General features: G+C 34.8%; 2 protein-coding genes and 1 pseudogene across 2 annotated transcripts; all 3 read right to left on the bottom strand.

The window, feature by feature from the left end:
• Positions 1-3,180: 3,180 nt before the first annotated feature.
• On the bottom strand, positions 3,181-18,194 carry LOC148800788 (small ribosomal subunit protein eS21). Its single transcript, XM_088902489.1, has 4 exons — positions 18,054-18,194; positions 6,203-6,296; positions 5,944-6,076; positions 3,181-3,477 (listed from the first exon to the last, which is right to left on the bottom strand). The coding sequence occupies exons 2-4, from the start codon at positions 6,250-6,252 to the stop codon at positions 3,412-3,414; spliced, it is 249 nt and encodes an 82-aa protein (XP_088758615.1). The 5' UTR covers positions 6,253-6,296; positions 18,054-18,194; the 3' UTR covers positions 3,181-3,411.
• On the bottom strand, positions 9,387-13,785 carry LOC104606230 (heterodimeric geranylgeranyl pyrophosphate synthase large subunit 1, chloroplastic pseudogene; annotated as a pseudogene).
• On the bottom strand, positions 15,165-18,193 carry LOC148800789 (small ribosomal subunit protein eS21). Its single transcript, XM_088902488.1, has 4 exons — positions 18,054-18,193; positions 17,567-17,659; positions 17,308-17,440; positions 15,165-15,493 (listed from the first exon to the last, which is right to left on the bottom strand). Exons 2-4 carry the CDS (start codon positions 17,614-17,616, stop codon positions 15,428-15,430), a joined length of 249 nt encoding a protein of 82 aa, XP_088758614.1. The 5' UTR covers positions 17,617-17,659; positions 18,054-18,193; the 3' UTR covers positions 15,165-15,427.
• Positions 18,195-20,009: the final 1,815 nt, after the last annotated feature.

Below are 20,009 nucleotides of genomic sequence, written 5' to 3'. Positions count from 1 at the left end.
TTAATAATGAGATTAGATACAAATTTAACCCTATTCGATTTAACTAAAATTCAAGTCCAATAAAAATTTATTATTTTATGTGTATATATAGTATAATTATGTATACATATAATATATTATATAATATACAATGATATATATATATATATATATTGTATATATATATAAACTTTACAATTGATAAACTTTATATTATATACTTAATACATTTATATACATATATACTTTAAAATAATTGATTTTCTTAAAACTATTTAATTTTTTGGTCATTTTAAACAGTATAAGATGGTTGCAGATTAAATCCAAATATGATCCAAAGCTGACATAATTATCAGATGCAAAAATGCAGATCAAAGGATTTCATAATCCAAAGTAGATGTGGATGTAGTGGGATTTAATATGAACCCAAGTTATCTCCAGTCCTATTGTCTGCCTTATGTGTGGGGTTGGATAGATCTAAACTAGACCTATCTTAGAAGAAAATATTTGCTTGAGCCCAAAAATTTGTAGGCCTAGCCATGTTTGGGCTAAGTTATAAATGATTATCCCTTAGTAGAAGGAGTCATATGGCATTTATAATTAGGTTATTATTAGTATTTTATATAGAATGTAAGTGGTTTATTTTATTATTTTTAATAATTTTTTACTTATTACTATTATTATTATTAGCTATTTTTAAATAAAATTCAAATGCAAGTTAATTTTTAATTTATGACTTACTAATTTTATTAATTTCTTAATTTTTAGTAGTTGCTAGTTAAAATTTGTTAAAATTTAATATTTTTATTAATTTTAGTAATTAGGTTTTAAATTATAGTTTTCTGACAATTAATGAATTAATAAGATTTGAATATGAATAGGGATGGCAATGTTCCCCATCTTATTGGGTACTCAATATCAGGTCAGGGATGGGATTGCCCTGGCAGGGACAATATTTGATAGTGATACCCAACCGAGGATGGGGATGAAGATGGGGGAGTGAATTAATCGCCTCGCCCTAACCCCAATTATATATATATATATATATATATCAAAATATTTTTAAAATATTTTTATATTTTAAAAAATTCCCTCATTTTAAGTAAATATATTTTATAAAAATAATTTTAAGGGTAAAATACAAAAACCTTGACAATCATAAAAACTTCCCCTATAATTTCTTTTTAACAAATACCTCCCCTAAACTTTTGAGAAACTCGGCAAAAACCTCCCTTACATCATCTTCCCATACGGAAAACGTTAAACTGATGCACCAATTTTTTCAAATGCCTATTCTACCCTTTTATAAATTATTTTAAATACAAAATTACTAAAATAGCCCTGTTTTAACTCAACAAAAATTTTAGAAGATGACCGTTAAAGGAGGTTTTTGTCAAATTAAAATATGGCTATTTTAGTAATTTTGTATGTAAAATAATTTATAAAAGGGTAGAATGGGTATTTAGAAAAATGGGCGCATCAATCTAACATTTTCCGTTTGGGAAGGTGAAGGAAGGGAGGTTTTTGTTGAGTTTCTCAAAAGTTCAAGGGAGATATTTTTTAAAATGAAACTATAGGGGAGGCTTTTTATGATTGTTAGAAACTTTAAGGGAATTTTTTTGTATTTTACCCTAATTTCATTTTAAAATTTTAAGGATTCGTGTTCTGATAAAGAAATATAAAAACTCAAGACAATTCAATAAAACTCAGGACAGTTCAATAACATCTGAAAATGGCTGAACTAATAAAATTGTTGCTTTTAATAGGAACAAGTTTCTAAGGCTGCAGGCCCCTAATGGCTAGAGATGAATTTGGGTAAATTAGATTACCATATCGGCCTTCCTATGTATACATGAAAAGAAAAAAGTAGTCTTAGATAAGCTCTGTTCTAGCTATATGGGATAAGCTACATGAATCATGTTTCCCTACTGATTCCATTTTCCATAAAGCCAAAGAAAGAGCTTGACATTCACCAAACCACGGGGTTTCTCATGAACCAACCTGTGCCCAAGGTTCAAAATATCACAACATATCAATCTATATCGGCTGATACGTATTGTTTTGACAAGAACCCGATATGCAGAACGTGTATAAATCATTCATTCCGTTTCTTTTCGTACGTATCGACTGATACGATCCCGTATTGGGCTGTTTCGAATCTATATTGACCGGTACGGGCCCAAAATAGTCCGATACAGTTTGGATCTATATCATTAATCCATATTTAATATTGAATCCCTCATTAATATCGTTTATTTAAGTCTAATTTCTCTTTCATTAATTAACCAATTACTCCAAAGCAAATTTAAATTTAAATTTAAATTTTAGCACCTAATTCAATTCTCTCATTAATTCCTGTAATTAATGGTCCCCTATTATTAATTTCATTTTTTTAGTGTAAAAACTTCAAATTTTACTTATAGCAAGATTTGAAACTTGGCTACTTGATTTTAACAACTACAAGTTCACCATTGAGCCACACATATTTGTTTGATACGATCATATGTATTTTTAATTTTAAGTAAATTTTCACTTTTCTTAATGAGTAAAAAGCTTTTATTAATAAATACTAGAATTAATTATTAAAGCTTTTATACACATTTTAATTATATTGGATTTTGAAAAGTGACATTCACATTTTACTTTTTTTTGTTTTTTTACATTTTAATTATTCCATCATTTTTCAATGATTACAAATTGTCTCCCGATATATCACACTTAATATAAATCATTGAATTATGGCATTTTACATTTAAATGACTTATTTGCAATCATATAAAATATGAAAATATAACTAATAATATATTTTTTAAGATTTAATCAACCTTTTTATGGATTTTTCATACATATCCATATGTATCCAAAACATATCCGACACATTGAACCTTGCCCGCACCCAAATAATAGTACCAGTGCCGGATGCATTGCTGAGGTGTAAGGGTGTTCTGAAAAAGTACCACTCATGGAGAGTCCTATTGACAGCCCAGGCTGCCAAAAGTGTGTACAGCAAAAGTTTCGTCCATATATGCTGTGCGGTGGTCTCTGGTCAGCAGATCCAGACTCACCAACGATAGGGATGGAATTCTATCTATCTAGAACATGTTAAATGACCTTAACCAGCAAAATGTTACGTGCGATTGTCTCATTACCTTTGTATGGAGCCCGAGGAAGGTTAGAAAGCAGAGTATCATGCACCACAAAAAAAAATGCAAAGGTCATACTCAAAATTACTCAAGAATAGATGTCTTCTATAACCACTAGACCATTCTTCATCATTCCACGTCACTGATTAACTGCAAAAAAAAAAAAAAAAAAGCTCAACTACTGAACTAGAACTCATACTCAATCCTTTGGTAAAATGTTCAATGGCACTATTATCAAAGTCTCCAAACAGGAGCAAAACACCAGCAGCAATCAGCCAATCATCTCTGCTTACTGCTGTCGAACTTCGACTTTCTTCTTTTGCCAGAGACGATCCAGTGCACTGTCAGCATCTCCCTGCAAAACCATTGGTTTTCTTTCATCAGCTTAGATAGGGTTGCAGTGTATAGCAACAAGAAAACCTCAGTCAAGAAACAGCACAAAAAAGATGGAAGTACCACACAAGGATTCGAGCAAACTATAAACACAGTAGTTCATACATGCGTTTGTGACCCTTTTCAACAACAGATCACTCAAGAATAAATGGCACTATCCAAACATAACAACGCCGTTGACATCCAAGCAATAACTTTGCTTGATTATTTTGGAGAGGAAAATATATGATGTTACGACTCTCACCTAATTTCATCCTCCATAAACCTTTCAAGTGTGCATTATACAATGGATGAGACAATGCCGATAACCTTCCCATGAGAAGTGTAAAATGTGTCTATGGTTACCAGTGGTACCATGGAAACATCCTCGGAAGATACCCAAATGGAATGATCTACAAAAGTTGAGGAAAACAATGGTGCTAAGGAACATTTTCAAGAGTGGAAGTGAACACAATCAATGATTGAGAAATAGCCAACAGGGGGCTGAAATTTATTTGCTTTAGTAAACCGTTCTTCCAAGAAATAAACAGTGTTTTAAAAGCGCAAGGCGCAAAAAAAGCGCAAGGGCCAATTTGTGTCTGAGGCGCAAAGCACAAGGCGAGGTGCACACCTTTTTAAGCAAGATGCAAAATTACAAAAAAAAAAAGCTAAAAATAAAAAAAAAAGTTAGAAAATTCAAACAAATGCCAAAAATTTTTAAAAAATGCAAAAAATATTAAACAAAATGTTAATAAAAAATATAAACTTAAATTTTAAAATAAATGTTTTTAAAAAACCTATTATCTAAATTTTAAATAGATAAACATAAAATGTAAAGCGTATTCAAATGAAAATTTAAAAATAAAAGCAAACATATAAAGCATTTTCAAGCATGTAAAACCCACAAACTCTTTTTTTCCTTAATTGCATTGCTTCAAGTGGCTAATGTGATGTAAAACATATTTCATTCTTGATTCTATGAGTCGCCTTTGTGCCACGCCTCTTGAGGTAAGCCCGAACAAATCTATGTTAGGGTCTGAAATTCTTATTTCTCATATAAAAAATAATGATTTTATAGCTTCCATTGCCTTTTAAGAAGATATCTTATTGCAATGAATGACAAACAACATCAGCAAATAAGGGCTGCATCTTTTGAGGCTGAGGTGCAAGGCACACCAGGCATGCAGCTTTTGCAAGGGGTGCACCAAGGACCAGGGCGAGGCGCATTTTAGGGTATGCACCTTGCCTATGCGCCTAGGAGTGCCTTTTTAAATCACTAGAAATAATACATGGCAAATTTATTTGTTTTAATAAAAGGTGGTTATACTCAACAGTACAGCAAAAATCATGCTTATAGCAAGAAATAATACATGGCAAATTTCAACACAAAAGGTTGCATTTACAACTTTAACAAAACCATTTATTTAAGATTTCAAATGGCATTTTGAACATTCTACAGCCTACAGACCAAATAGTGTGATTAAAGTGTACCTAGAGACTTGTTAGTACTTAGTATGTTTATTATGTTAATCTCAAATGCACATAGGCTCATCAAACTGTGGAAATCAGAAGCACATAGCATCATCAAATGACAGACACCTTAATTGCTCTTCACCAAAGTCACTTCATGCAGACTAAACAATGTCTACCTCTAGCTATTACATAACAATAACATACATTACATTGGATCAATGGAGATGGTATAGTAGTGTCATTAGAAAACCAATGGCAATAGCCAACAATATTGGGAACTGTTTGGATGCAAAATTGAGGAAAGCAAAACTCAAGGGCCAGAACTTAAAGCTTGAGATCAGGACAACTATATTTGGCAGCCCATTCAGTAGCAGGGTAACAAACCATAAAATGATGAAATAAGATGCAGATAGACAAAACCCCAACAAGCTGGGGCAATATTGATGATGGTGAGATATGTCAAAAATGGCTAGCCAGGACAGAGCCCAGGACCAGATACCATTCTGAGACAACAAAGGTCCAAGTTCAACTTTTTAAATACAGAGAATAATAAAGTTAAACGCAAGATTCTAAATATCCATACAGACCAATACACTGGAGGGGGCATCTCGGTCTTTACCCTGAGATGCTTTCTGTTTCTTTAGTTTTTTCTCAAACCAGTTCAGTCACACCACAAAGCACATGGTATTTTGAGACCCACCGATACAAGTGCTCTGCCTTATTGTACAATTATTATTTTCAAATTTTCTGTGCCTATGTTGTAGTAATCCAAGTTCTTCAATAATAAATTATAACGAATTATTGTACAATTACAACATGGACGAGCACTATCCCTAAGGTCAGCATAACTGTAAACATTTAAATTTAGAAGAGGGGTTCTTATAACGAATAAAGTGAACAGAAGATGAACCTGAGCTCGGACAAAACCACACAGAGCAAAGGTTCTTATAACGAATAAAGTGAACAGAAGATGAACCTGAGCTCGAACAAAACCACACAGAGCAAAGGTGGTAAAGTGGCCAGTATATATGCCATTCTCATCCACATGCCCAATATTTATCTGGACAGATGCATGGTCCTTCGAAGTAATAAGCCTATTTGTGGCAGAGCTGCAAATCATAAACCATAGGTAGTAAATAAATAAAAACTTCAATATCTAATTAACATAGACGAAAACAGCAAGAATAAGCAAGCTCTTAAGGGTGATAGAAAATATGAGGCACGGTTGTATATACCATTTCCTGGGGATGTACAGATCCATGTTTTGACCCTCTTCGTTCTGCATTTTGGTGATTGTTTCAACGGCTCGGAGAAACCAGACTGACAGAACTGAATAAAGCAAATGCGTTGAGTAATTATGGATACAATTTTTGTATTATAAAGGAAAATACAATTGAGAAGGTACAATTTGGGGACACGTTCAGTTTAAGTTTACAATTGAGATCTCAAAGAAACCGTATTCGGTAGTTTAACAAACCCTAATAAAACGGACAGTTGATTCGAAACAAACACCATTCAGAGGTAAGAGAAAAGATCAATGACCAATTAATTAATCGATAAAAAGAAAACAATAGTTCCCATAAAACCCGCAATACAGATATCCGATTTCAATCTCATCAATCGCAACAGAACATTAAAGAAAAACGCAATAAAGCCTAAGAAAAGCAGAGATTTCCAAGCAAGATGATAGGGAATATCGATTCATCCAAGTTAGAGAGCGTACCAGAGGCAATGAAAGAATCCTGCGAATGTTGAGAACACGCAATAAAGTCAAGTTCATTTTACTAAACTTGACTGTAAGGACAAAAGTGAACAAAGGGTAGAATGTAATTATTGTGGTAAGGCCTAGTTTGTCCATCTGCAAGCGATACTAGTTCATTAAGTAATCACTTGTCTAGATGTAAACAGTATCCCCTTAATAATATAGACAAGTGGCAAAAGACTTTGGAAACGTCAATTCAAAGTTCTAAAGAGGGAGCACCACACCAACACTTATACCGTACAAGTTTAATCAAGATGAATGTAGAAAAAGAACTTGCTAGGATGATTATTATAGATGAATTACCATTTAAGCATGTAGGACGAGAGGGTTTTTGTGGCTTTTGTGGTAAGATTGCAACCAAGATTTGTAGTTCCTTTACGTCACATAATAGCTAGAGATTGTTATAGTCTTCATGTGGAGGAGAAGAAAATGTTATAACAATTTTTTAAAAAACTATCATCAAGGGTTTGCCTCAAAACCCTTAGTTACATGTGTCACACTGCTCATTTCCTTGATGATGAGTGGAAATTGCACAAAAAAAATTTAAATTTTTGTCTAATTTCTGGTCATCCAGGAGAGATAATTGGCAAGGCCATTGAGAGGTGTTTACTTAATTGGGCCATTGAAAGAGTGTTAACTGTAACGGTGGACAATGCAAGTTCAAATGATGTAAGGATGCAATATTTGATGAAAAGACATAAAAATTGGAAGGGAAGTATCTTAAAAGTAAGTTCTTGCACATGAGATGTGGTGCACATATTTTGAGCTTAATTGTCAAAGAAGGGTTGTCAAAAGTAGATGGTTCTATTTTCAAGATTCGTTTTGCAGTGAAAGAGTGTTCACTGTGACGGTGGACAAAGCAAGTTCAAATGATGTAGGGATTCAATATTTGGAAAAAAAATAAAATAATTGGAATGAAAGTGTCTTAAAAAGTGAGTTCTTGCACATGAGATGTGGAGAACATATTTTGAACTTAATTGTCAAAGAAGGGTTGTCAAAGGTAGATGATTCTATTTTCAAGATTCGTTTTGTAGTGAAATATGTAGGATCTTCACCAACAATGTTGCAAAGATTTAAGGATTGTGTAGAGAAAGAAAAGATAGTGAGTAGGGGTCTTGTTTGCCTAGATGTTGAAACTAGGTGGAACTCTACTAATTTAATGCTGAAATCTGTTTTGAAATTTTAAAAGGCATTTGATTTGCTGGAGAATGTTGATAGTAGATATGTAAATGATCTTACTCATGTTAAAAACAAAGTTTGTCCTACTGATGGAGATTGGGAATATACTTGTGGTTTGCAACATTTTCTTAAAATTTTCTATGAAACTACATTGAAATTGTCTAGTTCACTTTATGTAATTAGAAATGAATACATTAAAGAAATTTATGGTATTGGAATTGTTCTTTTCTCGGAGGTGTAAGAGTGATGATTCCTCTATTAGTTTTATGTCTTACAAGATGAAGAGGAAGTGTGACAAGTATTGGGGAAATGTCAATAATATCAATACCATGTTATTCATTACAGTTATTCTTGATCCCTAATGCAAATTGGAGTATGTGGATTGGGTTATTGGTGAGTTATATGATGTTAATACTACTAAAGTGCTAAAAGAAAACGTGAAACAAGTTTTGACTTTTATGTATGAGATTTATAGTTCAACCTACTCATCTCCTAATATTCACTCAAGTAATCAATTTTAGGATCCAAATGATATGGGAGTTAAGAATGCGGAGGATGTTGCTGATTTCATGAATTCATTATTTAACAAGCAAAAAGCGGGTCAAAGAAGTGTAGAAAACAAAATAGAATTGGATAAATTTTTAGGAGATGAATGTGAAGATCCTAAAAGTAAATCATTTGACATATTGCCTTATTGGAAAACTAGTTCCTCTAAATATCGAGTGCTTTTTTTGATGGCTCGGGATTTATTAGCTATGCATGTGTCTACAGTTGCATTTGAGTCGGCTTTTAGCACCGGAGGTCGTGTGCTTGATTCGTTTCATAGTTCTCTAACCCCGAGAATGGTAGAAGCTATCATTTGTGACAAGATTGGTTACGAATGTCACATGGTTATCTTTATATAGAGGAGAGCTTAAATGAGCTCGAAAATATGGAATTAGGTAAAGTTTGTGTTTTTTAATTTAAGCTTAAATAAGCTTAAATGGCAGAAGGTGTGTAACTAGGGCCATTAAAAATTACACCAGTCAGCTTCTCAGTTCTCAGCTATGCCATTACATCTAAATCTGAATGTAAGGCCATTTACTTAACTACTTAGGCTCAATGTTGATGATCATGACTGGAATTTGATCTGATGACCTACTGGTTTTTCTTGTGTTCTTTCTTTTTTTTTCAATAAATTGATTTGAAAACACCATCTCACTTAACCATTTCTTATATGTGCTTTATGATTAGGTTCTACACCTAAGAATCTAAGATTAATAGATCTTTCTGGTTAGATACTTTTCCAGATGATATTATCATGTTCTAGGTAAGCTCTAGGTGTTAATTAACATTGTAGGCTTTCCATTAGGATCTGATAATCTTACAATGTGACCAGATACGGATACCCATGTTGAAATATCCTATATTTGCAATGTTTGAAAATTATTTTCTGCATAATGATTACATCATTAGAAGATTTAGTGATACATTGGGTTTCATGCCTAAAATTAGAAAAGAACATAGTTATTCACAAACATATTACAGAAGTAAAGGATCTAGGATGAGTGAGTAAGGGAGATTTGAACCAATTCAAATTTCATGATTTGAACTAGTTCTTTATGTAAAAGAAGGCAATGCATGGGCAGAATAGTGAGAGCTATGTATTATATTGACATACATGAATAGTAATGGCCTTCAGTAATCTGTCACTAATCCAATGTGGTCTCCACCAATTGAAGAGTTCACAAAATTAAACTTTGATGAAGCAGTGAAGGCAACCCCAGGCTTCTAAGTATGGGAGGTGTATCCAGGAATCAGGAAGGACAGGTCTTGGCTCTATCCTTTGAGTCAATTGATGTAGGAAATTCTCTCAAAGGTGAAATTTTGGCTGCTTTGGAAAGGTTAAAAAGAGCAAAAGAATTAAATAGTCACAGACTGATCATTGAAGGCAATTCCTAATTAACTATTGGCTGGTTAGAAAAAAGAAGATAATGGACTGGGAATTTGCAAATGAAAGGATAAAATTAAAATGGTTTTTCAGAGGCATGGAAGTGAGATTTATGGGTTAACCAAACAGGGGGTTGGAAGGGTTCAATCTATGTGGGCTTGTTTGTAATCTTTTGTGCTCTTGTCTTTGGGGAGGGCTAAGAGAGTTTACCTCTCCTCTTGGATGTTGTTATTATTGTTCTTTCTTCATAAAATTTTTGTTATTGATCAAAAAAGATCCATGCTATATATTAAGTAGGACAACAAAGACAATGATTTTTTTTTTTCAAATCAGTATAAAAAACTTTCTTGATCAAGAAAAGTGAAATAATGTTAAAACACAAACATGGCCCCTTCTGTAGACCTAAACCCCAATCATTGTAGAAAAGAAAACTACTACCCTAAAAAATTAAATCTTTTAAAAATACATAAGAAACCATGGATTGGATGTTATAACTCTGTTCTGTCCATACCAAATTTTAATAACAGACCCGATCCAAGTGAAAGAACCATTGCAAGAAAAATCCACTATGCCCATTAGTGTAGCCTTGGGCTAAAACCACAGGAGTAGCTGATTTCACCTTGAACTATTCACTGTAAATCTCTTGTTTCGGGCCCCTAGAGTCCAATGACTACACTACTCCAAATATCCCTGCAATAAGCCAATAAGGCTAAAATTTCTGCTCTAATAGTTTGTTTTATGACAACCGTTAGTAATCAATATATGTGGTAGATGTTTCAGGTACATGTAATGAGCAATCACATACATAAATACAGAAACTTCCTTTGGGAAAAAAGCTTTGACAGTTTGTTTTCTGCTTTTATTTTGGGTACTTGGATGAAGTTTCAACGTTTTTCTAACTGATGGTGATGACAAAAAAAGACCAAACAAATCTACAGTTGTAGCCAAACCAAAGGCAACTGCTGAAGTAGAAACTTCCATCAATAGGCTTGATATCCGTATTGGCCTCATAAAAAATGTTTAGAAACATCCAAATGTTGATTCCCTTTATGTTAAAGAGATTGATGTGGGTGAAGGATCACCAAGAACTATTGTTAGTGGTCTTGTCAAATACATTCCTCTTGAAGAAATGTAGGTTCTTTTGTTCTCCTTTTCACCTTAATGCTGGCATTAGTCAAAATTCTACCTTTTGTTTCTATATTGTTTCAATCCTTTCAATACTTTTTCATTTTAATCATTTATGAGTAAACATCAATATTATCCATGGGCAGAACTGGAGAGTATGTGTTCTTTGCAACCTCAAGGCTTGTAGGCTTCCCTTGAACAAATTCTGCAAGAGGGAAGGTTTTAGCCCTTTTTTTTATTTTGAGTGCATAGAAAAAATGAAAAACCGAACTATGGTTAATCGGTTATCGGTTCGGTTTCGGTTCAGTTAGTTTAAAAACCGAACAGGTCGGTTCGGTTCAAAAAATTACCCCACGGTTCGGTTAACCGAACCGTGAGCACATCTACAGGCTAGGTCCATTCAATTTTTGTCCAAAGCCAAGTCCAAATCCGGCCCATGAACAGGTTTACCTGTAATTTTGAATGCTTTTGTTTGATGTTTTTAAAATTGACACATAAGGCTCAGTTTGGAGGGAGTACAAATACATACAAAATAAAAGGTTTTGCGCTCTACATATTTGTATTTGTACTCTTTCCAAATGGAGCCTAAGCAACAAAACTGAAAAGCATTATTGAACTGTACTTTTGTTTAGAGAAGCAAAAATAAGTTGGATTTTGCTTTTTGCTATATGATCTATAAGACATGATATGAAGCCCCCAAATTGAAAACATGTTCTTTAATCAGAAATTTGAGAATACAATTTTGTTTCATTTTTTGAGAAAACATACAACCAATAACACATTTTAACTATCATTGTTTTAAGAACAAATCCGTATAGTAGGAAAATACCCATTTGCTTCTTTTCCTTTCTAAAACAGCATGAAAACAAAACTTATTCGGTGTTTTACAACATAAATGTTTTTGGGTATGACTATGATACCGGAAAGGCATCGTATCTGAAAAACTCACAGCCAATCAATTGGCATCACAATAAAATTCACGATATATTTTGATAGGTCAAAGCTCTTTTAATATCATGTCTTTCCGTTATCATAGATTTTTCCAATGTTTTTTGTTTTCATTTGTTTTTAAAATTGTGACATCAGCAACAATGCAAAAACACATCCTTGAATCGTGTTTTCTGTTTGGAAAAGAAAAAATAAATTACATTTTATTAAAAAAAAGCAATACATATTATTGAAACAACCTAAACAATGGTCTTTTAAAACAAAAAACAAATTCTATGCTATTGAAACCCCATCTTGACTTTCAAACCATTGTTGATACCTCCCATGAAGTTTGATAATTAGAATCACCTCCTTTGAACTTTGGACATAAAGTAAACATTTTGGTGAAAAATAACTGCATGGGTATTTTTGGACATTTCGATGTCTATTTTTAAAATATATTATTACAAAAGGGGTCTACTTGCAACTATGTCTCAAAGTTTCAAAGGAGGTGGTTGCAATTATCAAACTTCAGGGGAGATTTCAGCAATGGTCAGAAAGTTCGGGGGAGGCTTCAGTAATTTACCCTAAATAATTAGATGTAACATTGGGTTTGTTTAGTACTGTAGGCATTTATTTAATAAAATTTTGGGAAATTTCCCAATAAGTACCCTGTACTTTAGGCCGAGTGCCAAATTAGTACCCGAACTTGAAAACCCAAGAAACTAGTACTCGAACTTTCATTTTGCGACAATCTAGTACCTGGCATTAACCAGCCGTTAAGTGGCATGCAAAAAGATAAAAATGCCCTTCAAGTGTCATCTAATTTTCTTTATCAACCATCCAATAAAACCAGACTAGAAGTGCCGCCTATTCATCGTCTCGTCTCTCCTCACTCTTTCCTCCTCTCCGCCCTCTAATTTGCTAGTCTAAGAATGCTGCCATGGCTACCGCTGTCCCAACCGTTGGAGCTGTTAATAGTTGACGGCTGAGACTTCAGATGACAGATGAGAATACTTACCATACCTTTGTAATGTCTGGAATATCATCCACCACCTGAAATAGCAAACCAGTGCACCTGGCATACCTTCTCACCCTCTCCACCTCGGCCATGCTTCCTCCATCCATGATCATTCCACAGACGGCCAAAGCATCAAGCAGCTTTGTAGTCTTGTGGACATAAATGTACTATAATTCCTTTAGATCCACTACTAGTTGTCCCTCACAAGCAATGTTAACAATTTGGCCAGCCATAAGTCCATCAGACCCAACTACCACACCCAGCTCGGCCACTACCCGGACGACAAGCTCCGGCGGCACATCGATGGTCCAAGCCATGACATGATCAAAGGCAAGGGAAAGAAGTGCACCCCCGGCCAGAACAACTATGGCTTCCCCAAAAGCCTTATGGTTGGTGGGCTTGCCTCGTCTCAGGTCGTCGTTGTCCATGTAAGGGAGGTCATCGTGTATGAGTGACATGGTATGAATCATCTCGACTGCACACCCCACGGTCAGAGCCAACGACTCATCCCCTCCCACTAACTCACAGGATGTGATGTACAGGATGGGGCGGATGCGCTTCCCATTGGCCAGCAATGAATACCTCATGGCCTCATGTATCTTGAGTGGGATGTCTCAAAGGAATAGCCTCGTCCAGAGCCTTGTTCACTCTTTCAGCCTTTGTGGCCATGTATTCCTCAAAATGGAACACCGAGCCTGAGTGGTTCAATGGCATGCTTGGACCATCAAGATGGCAGCTCCTGAATAGAGGAGAATTGCCGACAAAATTCCAATGTTTTTTTTTAGGCTATGGCAAGTGGAAAATAGCTAAAGTCCAACTAAGAATCGTTTTTTATATCTGGTAGTGTGTTGTGCTGAAAAACCAAGTCTATAGAAAATGGCTTTCTAACAAAACCATCCAACTATAGAGCTGTTGGTATTATCTATTATCCTATTCCTATGAGATAAGCCATAAGAGTCTCAAGCTCAACTCTCAAGAGTAAGTGAGCTATAACAAATATATAAACTTGGGACTCAACAATGTCAAAGGACTCAAGGCCGTCTAAAAGCGGCCAAGCCCAACTCTGAAAGTCCAAAGTCCAAACCAAAATAAAGCTAGCGATTAGTGAAAGCTCAAACCAATACAATCTTCTTCGAATCCTATGGCTGTCTAGTATTGCAAGAAGAACGCACTTGGGTCAGTTGTTGACTGTTTTTACTTTTTTTTCTACCTCCACGGCTCCACTCAATTGATCCATTCTATGAACGTTTGTTGCTTCTTTTTTCTTGGTTTCAAACTAGGAATCTAGAATGCTGCCGATAATCAGCGACTCATTCGCTTCTTGCTACTGCCACCGGTGGTACCGTTGTGAGGGTGACTGTGAGCTAGTGGTGGATGTTTTCATCAACGTAGTTGGATGAAGGGTGGTACTAGTAGTACATCCGAGCCGTCCCTCAACTACGTAAAGAGAGCTTGGGCTCTGTTTCATTTTCTTGAGAAAGAAGATGATGAACAATGTCTAAGGGTAATTTTGATATTGTTTTAAATCGCACATGAGGTCACGTGATATACATAATTGACGATCCATTAACAATAGGTACTAGATTGTCGCAAAATGAAAGTTCAGGTACTAGATTGTCGCGTTTTATAGTTCGGGTATTAAATTAGCACTTGACCTAAAGTATAAGGTACCTATCAGGAATTTTCTCTAAAATTCTCTTAGTTTTTAATCTTGCACCACTCGCATGCATTCAACTAGTATTTAAAAGAATGCAATGTGTGAACTAGCCACTTGATAACATATCTTACAGGTTGTAGTGGAGACTTAGGACGGAAAGAGGGGATTAAGTGGACTTCGGATCTCATCATATATTAAGAACATCTCTTAAAATTGTCTTTCCAATACATCTTACATTTTCGATAGTTTGAACCTTGCCGACAACTAGGTAACAATATCGGTGTCAGATGCATTGCTGGGGTGTGGGGGTGGACTGAAAAAGTGCCAGTCATGGAGAGTCCTGTTGAGTGTTGACAGACAAGGTTGCCCAATGTATAAGCTGCTAAAGTAGAAAAAATGAAGGTGGCCAGCAATGTATTGTGGTCTCTGGTCAGAAGATCCGGACTCTCCAACGATAGCGATGATGGACGATGGAGTTCTATCAATCTAGGACATGTTAAATGACCTTAACCAGCAAAATGTCACGTGGGATCGTCACATTACCTTTGTATGGAGCCCGAGGAAGGATAGAAAGCAGAGTATCATGCACCACAAAAAAATGCAAAGGTCATTATCAAAATTACTCAAGAATAGATGTCTTCTATAACCACTAGACCATTCTTCGTCATTCCACAAACAGATTGTCAACAAGTAACATCTAATCCACGTCACTGATTAACTGCAAAAAAAAAAAAAAAAAAAAGCTCAACTGCTGAACTAGAACTCATACTCGATCCTTTGGTAAAATGTTCAATGGCTCTATTATCAAAGTCTCCCAACAGGAGCAAAACACCAGCAGCAATCAGCCAATCATCTCCGCTTACTGCTGTCGAACTTCGACTTTCTTCTTTTGCCAGAGACGATCCAGTGCACTGTCAGCATCTCCCTGCAAAACCATTGGTTTTCTTTCATCAGTTTAGATAGGGTTGCAGTGTATAGCAACAAGAAAACCTCGGTCAAGAAACAACACAAAAAAGATGGAAGTAACACACAAGGATTCGAGTAAACTATAAATACATTAGTTCATACATGCGTTTGTGACCCTTTTCAACGACAGATCACTCAAGAACAAATGGCACTATCCAAACATAACAACGCCGTTGACATCCAAGCAATAACTTTGCTTGATTATTTTGGAGAGGAAAATATATGATGTTACGACTCTCATCTAATTTCATCCTCCATAAACCTTTCAAGTGTGCATTATACAATGGATGAGACAATGCCGATAACCATACCATGAGAAGTGTAAAATGTGTCTATGGTTACCAGTGGTACCATGGAAACATCCCCGGAAGATACCCAAATGGAATGATCTACAAAAGTTGAGGAAAACAATGGTGCTAAAGAACATTTTCAAGAGTAGAAGTGAACACAATCAATGATTGAGAACTAGCCAACAGGGGGCTGAAATTTATTTGCTTTAGTAAACCATTCTTCCAAGAAATAAACAGTGTTTTAAAAGCGCAAAGCACAAAAAAAAGCACAAGGGCCAATTTGTGCCTGAGGCGCAAAGCACAAGGCGAGGTGCACACCTTTTTAAGCAAGGTGCAAAATTACAAAAAAAAAAGCTAAAAAAAAAGTCAGAAAATTCAAACAAATGCCAAAAAATTTAAAAAAATGCAAAAAATATTAAACAAAATGTTAATAAAAAGTATAAACTTAAATTTTAAAATAAATGTTTTTAAAAAACCTATTATCTAAATTTTAAATAGATAAACATAAAATGTAAAGCGTATTCAAATGAAAATTTAAAAATAAAAGCAAACATATAAAGCATTTTCAAGCATGTAAAACCCACAATCTCTTTTTTTCCTTATTTGCATTGCTTCAAGTGGCTAATGTGATGTAAAACATATTTCATTCTTGATTCTATGAGTCGCCTTTGTGCCACGCCTCTCGAGGCAAGCCCGAACAAGTCTATGTTAGGGTCTGAAATTCTTATTTCTCATATAAAAAATAATGATTTTATAGCTCCCATTGCCTTTTAAGAAGATATCTTATTGCAATGAATGACAAACAACATCAGCAAATAAGGGCTGCATCTTTTGAGGCTGAGGCACAAGGCACACCAGGCATGCAGCTTTTGCAAGGGGTGCACCTAGGACCAGGGCGAGGTGCATTTTAGGGTATGTGCCTTGCCTGTGGGCCTAGGAGTGCCTTTTTAAATCACTAGAAATAATACATGGCAAATTTATTTGTTTTAATAAAAGGTGGTTATACTCAACAGTACAACAAAAATCATGCTTATAGCAAGAAATAATACATGGCAAATTTCAACACAAAAGGTTGCATTTACAACCTTAACAAAACCATCTATTTAAGATTTCAAATGGCATTTTGAACATTCTACAGCCTACAGACCAAATAGTGTGATTAAAGTGTACCTAGAGACTTGTTAGTACTTAGTATGTTTATTATGTTAATCTCAAATGCACATAGGCTCATCAAACTGTGGAAATCAGAAGCACATGGTATTTTGAGACCCACCGATACAAGTGCTCTGCCTTATTGTACAATTATTATTTTCAAATTTTCTGTGCCTATGTTGTAGTAATCCAAGTTCTTCAATAATAAATTATAACGAATTATTGTACAATTACAACACGGACGAGCACTATCCCTAAGGTCAGCATAACTGTAAACATTTAAATTTAGAAGAGGGGTTCTTATAACGAATAAAGTGAACAGAAGATGAACCTGAGCTCGGACAAAACCACACAGAGCAAAGGTGGTAAAGTGGCCAGTATATATGCCATTCTCATCCACATGCCCAATATTTATCTGGACAGATGCATGGTCCTTCGAAGTAATAAGCCTATTTGTGGCAGAGCTGCAAATCATAAACCATAGGTAGTAAATAAATAAAAACTTCAATATCTAATTAACATAGACGAAAACAGCAAGAATAAGCAAGCTCTTAAGGGTGATAGAAAATATGAGGCACGGTTGTATATACCATTTCCTGGGGATGTACAGATCCATGTTTTGACCCTCTTCGTTCTGCATTTTGGTGGTTGTTTCAACGCTCGGAGAAACCAGACTGAGAGAACTGAATAAAGCAAATGCGTTGAGTAATTATGGATACAATTTTTGTATTATAAAGGAAAATACAATTGAGAAGGTACAATTTGGGGACACGTTCAGTTTAAGTTTACAATTGAGATCTCAAAGAAACCGTATTCGGTAGTTTAACAAACCCTAATAAAACGGACAGTTGATTCGAAACAAACACCATCCAGAGGTAAGAGAAAAGATCAATGACCAATTAATTAATCGATAAAAAGAAAACAATAGTTCCCATAAAACCCGCAATACAGATATCCGATTTCAATCTCATCAATCGCAACAGAACATTAAAGAAAAACGCAGTAAAGCCTAAGAAAAGCAGAGATTTCCAAGCAAGATGATAGGGAATATCGATTCATCCAAGTTAGAGAGCGTACCAGAGGCAATGAAAGAGTCCTGCGAATGTTGAGAACACGGAACCAGATTCCAACAGCAAAACCCTAATTTCTTCGAAAGAATACGATTTTGCTGAAAAGATGACTCCGATTTTATATAATCAACTCTCTATAGAAGTGGAGAGGAGTGTCTAGAAGAAATAACGCTCGTTGGGCTAGGGCTGCAAAATGGATTGGATCGGATTCGACAAAAAAGGTATATTTGACCCGATGCCATTAGAAATCTGATTGATTCCAATTAGATAAGAATCTATTTGATTTTCAAAAGTATGATTAGAATTCGAATTTAAATTCAAATATCTTATCATATTTTATTTAAATATACAAGTAATATATAAAATACATATATATAAATATACGGGCTTTTATTCTTCTATCCATCTCATAAATTATATGAATTTGTATAAACCGGGAACAATGACAGTAGGGGCAATTCATCACAAATTCACAATTGAAGAGGTAATATAGCATAGGTGAGGGTTTGAGATACTACATTTAAAAAAAAAAAACAATAAAAATTTATGAGGGGGATAAATCATAAATTTCCATTCTTTATAATATTTTATAACTAATAGATCCGACCAGGTCATTAACGAATTTGATCGGGGTATATTTGAATTCGATCCATAAACTAAACCATCTACTTTTTCAATCCAATTCGATTTATTAAAATCAAGGGTTAAATCTGGCTCTTACCGAATCAATTTCGGATTAGAATTGGATAGGATCCAACTTATTTGTAGCCTAGCGTTGGGCTTTCACAGTTTTTAGCCCAGCTCTTTTCCACAGGGATTAACCGATTTTTGAGCGGAGTGTCCATCTACTCCATCTATCTGATGAAAAGATATTCCGAATGTAAGGTTGAAGGCATTGTTTTTAAAATCAGACCGAACCGGAAAAACCGGGAACCGGTCATATGACCGGTTTCGTTTTTCAAAACCGCTTTTTCTCTTAAAATCTTTGATTTTGGTTAGCAAATCATTGAACCGATTGGTTAATTGTTCGAATCGTTTGAACGGTTTTGACCATTTTCCAATTTTTTTGAATTTTTTTATCAAAATAGATCGACCATTCGAATCAGACCGATCAAACCGGTAACTGAACCTGACCGATTCAATCACCGGTTCATTTTTTAAAAACCATGGTTGAAGGGACTCTGAGCACGGTTTGTGAAGACGAAATTCGATATATATATATATATATATATATATATATATATATATATATATATATATATATACACGCAAATTCAAATATTGATTGCTGTGGCCCCACTTTAAATGATGAAGTGACACCAGTGATGGGCCACAAGCATTTCCCTGTGACGACTGTGATAGCAGAGAAGTTTGGTTTAAAATTTTGGCATGTTCACATTGCATTGAGGTTGCATTCATTGTAAAGTAATTAATCTGTCTCAAAAGTTGTTGTCACTATTAACTCATTTTCAAGAGATATATATTTTTTTTTTCTGATGTACTCCACAAAAATATAAAATCCTCCCTTAGGTTTTCTGACAAATATATAAACTTCCCTTGTATTTTGAATTTAACAAAAACCTCCTTAACTTTTTGAAAAAAAGAGACAAATACCCTCTTCAATTAAGTGGCACTTGAAAGAGTGTTTATCTCATGGATGAACCATTTCAAATCATGCCATAAAAGAAATAGAGATCTGGGTTTGGTGTGAACAGGACTGGTCCACAATATATCATGGACCAGCCCCATCCACGGTTAAATATCTCGTCAATACTTTTTTATCGTGGTTTAATTCGGTCCTCGGGACTGCAGCTTAAACTATCACTTATCTGATGAAGTTCTCCTTTCGGATTTGTGTCTGTACGTGTGTTTTCATTTGAATGTGTTCTGTTTCGTTAATTCCAACCTTCGTTCTTCCCTTAAACTTCCATTGCTGCAAGAGCTAAAACCCTTGAAGAGAACA

This window comes from Nelumbo nucifera, chromosome 4, assembly GCF_055504915.1.
Source record: "Nelumbo nucifera cultivar China Antique chromosome 4, China Antique-T2T, whole genome shotgun sequence".
Lineage (NCBI taxonomy): Eukaryota > Viridiplantae > Streptophyta > Magnoliopsida > Proteales > Nelumbonaceae > Nelumbo > Nelumbo nucifera.
Note: the sequence above shows the minus strand (reverse complement) of the source record. Positions and strands in the feature narration are given on the sequence as shown.

Bases quoted from the DNA above. Each gene is read 5' to 3' on its own strand.
- LOC148800789 (XM_088902488.1), bottom strand. From the start codon at position 17,616: ATGCAGAACGAAGAGGGTCAAAACATGGATCTGTACATCCCCAGGAAA. The intron at 17,441-17,566 runs GTATATACAACC...TATGATTTGCAG, and splicing joins CTGTACATCCCCAGGAAATG to CTCTGCCACAAATAGGCTTA. The intron at 15,494-17,307 runs GTTCATCTTCTG...ATGGTTTTGCAG, and splicing joins GTGGTTTTGTCCGAGCTCAG to GGAGATGCTGACAGTGCACT.
- LOC148800788 (XM_088902489.1), bottom strand. From the start codon at position 6,252: ATGCAGAACGAAGAGGGTCAAAACATGGATCTGTACATCCCCAGGAAA. The intron at 6,077-6,202 runs GTATATACAACC...TATGATTTGCAG, and splicing joins CTGTACATCCCCAGGAAATG to CTCTGCCACAAATAGGCTTA. The intron at 3,478-5,943 runs GTTCATCTTCTG...ATGGTTTTGCAG, and splicing joins GTGGTTTTGTTCGAGCTCAG to GGAGATGCTGACAGTGCACT.